The 6006-nt window shown below is 50.8% G+C and overlaps 1 protein-coding gene across 1 annotated transcript; it reads left to right on the forward strand.

Moving 5' to 3' along the window:
• Window positions 1-957: 957 nt before the first annotated feature.
• LOC115248699 (junctophilin-2-like) lies at window positions 958-3922 on the forward strand. The gene is given in 4 exon segments (XM_029832466.1): window positions 958-1462; window positions 1465-1788; window positions 3084-3587; window positions 3590-3922. Coding segments are annotated over 4 exon segments (1194 nt in total). The 5' UTR covers window positions 958-1410; the 3' UTR covers window positions 3904-3922.
• The last annotated feature ends 2084 nt before the right edge of the window (window positions 3923-6006 follow it).

Below are 6006 nucleotides of genomic sequence, written 5' to 3' on the forward strand. Positions count from 1 at the left end.
CTGCACGACTATTCTTCTGATCTGTTCTCTTACACTTAGCAGAGCCAAAGACCTTTAGGTGACGTTAGTATTTAATCCAAGCACTTCGACAATAAATAAAGAACATTGGGCAGCTGGCAACAAAAGTTCCGATAATTCTCAGACAGAATAAATCAACTGAAATTGAACAGAAAATGGACTGCAGTGAAACAAGGTTACACACTCCACATACCTGGCAAGATGAAAGAATATTGTGGTCTTTGTACACTGTCTCATGCGCGTTATTTATTTTTAAAAAATGTGTAATGCCCCCACGAGCTGCAGTGATCAATACTGTCCAGCAGAGGGCGAAAACAAAACGATGCGCAAACGGCCCTGAATAAAAAGAGAAACTTTACTTCTCATGGAGCTATTTTAACAGGAAATGATGTAAAAGCTTGTGAAACAGCTTATTAACATTTAACTTATTAACTTTTCCCGCAATTAATCTGTGATTTCACGGGGAACATGGCTACGTAACTACAAATTGTACTCAGGAAAATTTTCAAACTAAGATAATAAATTGTTCATATGCGTTTATTGTGCGCGTGCATGTGTGTGTTAGTGTACCTGTGTTATTGTGTGAGCCACACAATCCAGAAGAGAAGAACGATGGGAACTTTTTGTTTCTTTTTGATGGTATGAGATATTTACGCCTCGACCTGGAGTTATTTCTTCTCTTCTGGTTTTGGATAACAACAATTCTTAAGATATATCATATAATTAGAAATTCCAGTATCGTGACAAGATTAATCCTAAATGATGTACAGGCCTACTTTAGTCCCGAGGTGGCAAGACTCTGGCATGGGTCCTTCCAGGCAGAGTGAGGATTGGGTTGTATTTTTGGAAGAGTGTGTGTGTGTGTGTGTGTGTGTGTGTGTGCGTGTGTGGTGTGTGTGTGTGTGTGTGTGTGTGTGTGTGTGTGTGTGTGTGAGGCCCTGTAAGGTCTGCCGAAGTTTTTCCAACAGCAGCGACCGTCCGGAGATAGCTGGGCGGCTGGGACCGGGGGGAAAGGGGCTTTTTGCTGCGGCCACCTGGGAAACGCCATGTAAGATCTCAGGCTTTTCGAGACAAAATCCATGCAAACTCTGACAGCCGCTCTAAATTGTAAGGAAAATTATTAGTTCTGGATGAAATCTGTACGTTGGTGTGTGACTTTGACAAAGCCAACAAGTTTTCGTGCGTCACGGAGCTTTATGGACGCGCTCACAGGTCCCCAAACCAACTCCAGGAGAGGAAATCCCCGCACCCTGCGCACCGTGGATAGATCAAATCGGGTTTGATGTCAGGAGAAGGTGAAGTCAGGCTGACGGAGGTTTTCTTTTTAGCCAGGTAACAGGACTTAGCTTTAGTTTCCGAACCGCGCGTCGCGTCGCTGCGCAGCGCTGCGTCATGAGCGGAGGTCGGTTCGAGTTCGACGACGGTGGAGCTTATTGCGGAGGCTGGGAGGGGGCAAAGCTCACGGCCATGGCATCTGCACTGGGCCCAAAGGCCAGGGAGAGTTCTCCGGCTCCTGGAACTACGGTTTCGAAGTGGTGGGAGTCTACACCTGGCCCAGCGGGAACACCTTCGAGGGCTACTGGTCGCAGGGGAAGCGTCATGGTCTGGGAGTGGAGACCAAAGGACACTGGATTTACAAAGGGGAATGGACTCATGGCTTCAAAGGAAGATACGGGACCCGGATCAATGCTGGTAGTGGAGCAAAGTATGAAGGGACGTGGAATAACGGGCTTCAGGATGGATATGGAACAGAAACATATGCTGATGGAGGTGAGTGGGTAAAATCATGACATTCTTTCCAAACGGCCCGAATTGTGGAAGATCCCATCTTTACACCTGAGATCAGACATCTGCTGAAGGGACACGTTTAGCTTGAACCAAACACAAAAACCTCCAGAAAAGTTTTTTTTATTATTATTTAAAGACAGAATATCTGCTGTCTCTGATGAATGTGACACCAACGTTGCATGTTAAATTAGACGCCACCACGTGTAAATCCAGAGCTGGAACATCTACAAATGCAGAACATCTGAGCAACAGGTTACTGTGGATCACTGGATCAGAGTGGATCTGATGGGAGGTGACAACACACCCGATGTGCGAATACCTGTCGCGGATCCAACGCCGCCGTTTCTATGGCGTCTGCGTTCAGCCTGTTGCTGTCAATCAAAGGGTCCGAAAGCTGCATCTTCTCATCTGAGAGCTTTTTAAACAGACAACATGAGTTAAAACATCAAAAGAACGGCAAATCTCCTCCTGTTGCAACATGATGAAAAATGAAAAATCTCCCTTTAAGATTCTAACAGCAACACCGTCGGGTTGAGTGAGGGACCGTCACATGAGCAGGACGCCATCTGAGTCAAATAACTTCACACCAGCAGATTCCATCATCTCAACTGAGTCCCCAAAACATTTTAAACTCTCCTGGAGACCCGTGTGAATGAGCCGGCATCGCTCTCGTTCCACCGTGTCCAGAAAACCCAACAAAATCAATGAAAATAGCATTTGTTCCCCTGACAGCTGACTCATCTGTTCTGCTGGTGGAGGCTGCGGTGTGTGTGTGGTGGGGGGTGATAGTAGCAGATGTCAGGATCTAATAATAGCTCAGGAGCCTCCAAACCATCTTCACAGACATATACACCATGAGTTTAGACTCAATCTCCTGACACTTCCTGGACTTCATCCCTGACTGACGAAATGTGGCTAATCTGGAGCAGGTCAACATCATTGAAGGTCTACCTCAGAGGCTCAGAGGCTCGTAGCTCCACGCTCATGCTAATGCTAAAGAAACTGTGCCCTGTCCTCCTTCTTGGTGTCTTCCCAGTAGATGGAATGTTCCAGACACAGGAAGGAGCTCAAATAAGTAGCGTTTAACTTTGCGGGAAGGTTGTTCCTGCATCCGTGATGTTGACGCAGCAGATATCTGAGTCCTAGCTCACATTTCGCTACAGCCGAGGGATTTTTGAGGTCTCACATTCACTGGTTCCTAATGAAAGTTTGTCGTTGACACGGAGAAATCGGGGTGACTTTTCTGTGTGAAAAATGATGTTGTTTGATGATTCCAGGCACGTTCCAAGGACAGTTCACAGGTGGGATGCGGCACGGCTACGGGGTCCGTCAGAGTGTCCCGTATGGGATGGCAGCAGTGGTTCGCTCCCCTCTCCGTACCTCCTTGACCTCCCTCCGCAGTGAGCACAGCAACGGCACCGTGCTGCAGCAGGACGTCCCCATCATCACCGCCACCAACGCTTCAGGAGAGGAGACCCCCATCGCCACCCCCACCCAGCTGGGGCCCTCCCGTGGAGGCTTCGCCCTCACCCTCCATGTGGACCCGGAAGCCGTCAAACCCAAGAAGAAAGGTCTGTTCCGCAGGAGCTCCCTGCTGGGAAAGCTGAAGAAGTCAGAGTCCAGCACCTCTCTGTCCAGCCAGAAGAGCAAGATCAGCTTCCTCAGGTCGGAGTCGGCCCTGAGCTCCAACGCCAGTGACACCAACTCCACCATCAGCATCGGGGACGAGAGTCTGGCCGGGGCGGAGGATTTCCCCCCCGTGGAGGCCGACATCGACGCCACCACACAGAGGTCTACATGGGCGAGTGGAAGAACGACAAGCGCTCCGGATACGGAATAAGTGAGAGGTCCAGTGGGCTGAAGTACGAGGGCGAGTGGCTGAACAACCAGAGGCACGGCTACGGCTGCACCACCTTCGCCGAGGGAGGGAAGGAGGAGGGCAAATACGTCAACAACATGCTGGTGAAGGCCATGAAGAAGAGGGTGATCCAGCTGAAGGGAAACAAGATCAAGCACAAGGTGGAGCGGGCGGTGGAGGGCGCCCAGAGGGCCGCAGCCATCGCCAAGCAGAAGGCGGAGATCGCCTCCTCCAGGTGAGACCGAGCGATACGTCAGTCTTCTTCTCAGCTTTTAGGGTTCATCCTGCATCACCTGGAGCCCCAGGCTCAGCAGGCTCCTCGGGTTCCTCAGGAGAGACCAGATTTAGCAGCTTCAGGGTTGCTGCTCTGCCCCCTGAGGGTATTAATGACTGGGCTGCTATTAACACCCCGTCTCTGAACGGACCCGGACTGGCGTTCCGTTAACCAGGAAGTGCTTACGGAGGAGCGCCGTCCTGAATTAGCCGAAGGCGTCTCCTGCTCAGACGAACAGAACAAACCCGATCCAGGCTGGTCTCCTCTACGGCAGGAGGTGTGGGTTCTGGTCCCTCTGGGAAGGTTCCTGCCTGCACAATATTACCTGCAATAGGTCCCAGACCTCTGGGGGGGGGGGGGGGGTGCTTTGGTTTATATAAACTGATTGTGGAAGCAGCTTTTCAGCCTCCGTGACCGTAGAAGGTGCTACTGTTTTTGACAACAGTCCTCACAGAAGCTAAAAGAAGTGTGTGTTTACAGCAGCAGGCTGCCCTGATGGACTGCAGACCCCCTCCCAGCAGGGGGGGGCGTAAATACTGGGCCCAGGGACACGCAGCCTGGGGCCGCCTGATGTTGCTTCATCCACCGCGTAGAAAGTTTCACCCGCGCAGGAACCAGGATGGAAGCGTAAACATCTGCTGGAACACATCTGTTCCTGCGGTCGGCTGGGATACCAGACCTGTCCCCCCCCCCCCACCAGTTAGAGGCTCTGGGACGCACTGGGGACATTGTTCTGCCGGCTCGGGGGGGGGGTCATTGACGTATGCTCATGAGTGCTGTGGTCACAGAGGGGCCCTGACTAAATATGGACAGGCGCACTCCTGCTGTATCACAATCACAGGGGAATGCAACAGCTGATTACCCCCCCCCCCAACACATGCCCCCCCCAGCTCTGAAGCCCCTTTTACTGCCAACTCACAGCAACACTGTGTTCTTTTTCACTATCGTTATTCATTTAAGAAAAACATTTTGTTGTGTAATTTAACTCCCCATTCCAGGAGGACATGGTGGGAGATGTTGGTGCCCCCCCATGGCTGGGCACCCCCCCCCCCCCCCCCCCTGAATGTCTGGTGTCCTGATGAGATGTTTTATATTAAACTCCCAAGTTCCATATGGAAAAAGCATCACGAACAGTTATGAAACAGCAGGGGGGGGGGGGGGGGGGCAGCGGTGTTCTCAAGTGGTTCACCAAATATAAACCGGACACCTCCCTGAGTGAGTGCTGGGGTGGCAAAGAGATTCAGTGGTGTCTTGGATTACATGAAGTTCTGATGATCTCAGCACTTTGTGGTGGGATCATTTGTTGTAAACTGGCCCGATTGCAGGGTCAGGATCAGGATCAGGATCAGGATCAGGATCAGGATCAGGATCAGGATCAGGATCAGAGTTAGGGGGTGAGAATCAGGATCAGGACCAGAGTTAAGGGGTCAGGATCAAGATCAGGACCAGAGTTAAGGGGTGAGGATCAGGATCAGGATCAGGACCAGAGTTAAGGGGTGAGGATCAGGATCAGGACCAGAGTTAAGGGGGAGGATCAGGATCAGGGTCAGGATCAGAGTTAAGGGGTGAGAATCAGGATCAGGATCAGAGTTAAGGGGTGAGGATCAGGATCAGAGTTAAGGGGTGAGAATCAGGATCAGCGTTAAGGGAGGATCAGGATCTGGATCAAGACCAGAGTTAAGGGGTGAGGATCAGGATCAGGATCAGGACCAGAGTTAAGGGGTGAGGATCAGGATCAGAGTTAAGGGTGAAGATCAGGATCAGGATCAGGATCAGGATCAGGACCAGGACCAGGACCAGAGGTAAGGGGTGAGGATCAGGGTCAGGATCAGGATCAGGATCAGGATCAGGATCAGGATCAGGATCAGGGGTAATGACGATTTTATCTCTTTATAACTCTAAAACAAAAATCAGGAACCATCATGTGACCATGGAGCAAAAACAGTGCTGCAATCAGCTGCAATTATAGTGAAAACAGTCGGCTGACTTTAAATACACACACACGTGCGCACGCACGCACGCACGCACACACACACACACACACACACACACACACTCTAAAGATCCA

Source organism: Takifugu rubripes, unplaced genomic scaffold, assembly GCF_901000725.2.
Source record: "Takifugu rubripes unplaced genomic scaffold, fTakRub1.2, whole genome shotgun sequence".
NCBI classification, from domain to species: Eukaryota; Metazoa; Chordata; class Actinopteri; order Tetraodontiformes; family Tetraodontidae; genus Takifugu; species Takifugu rubripes.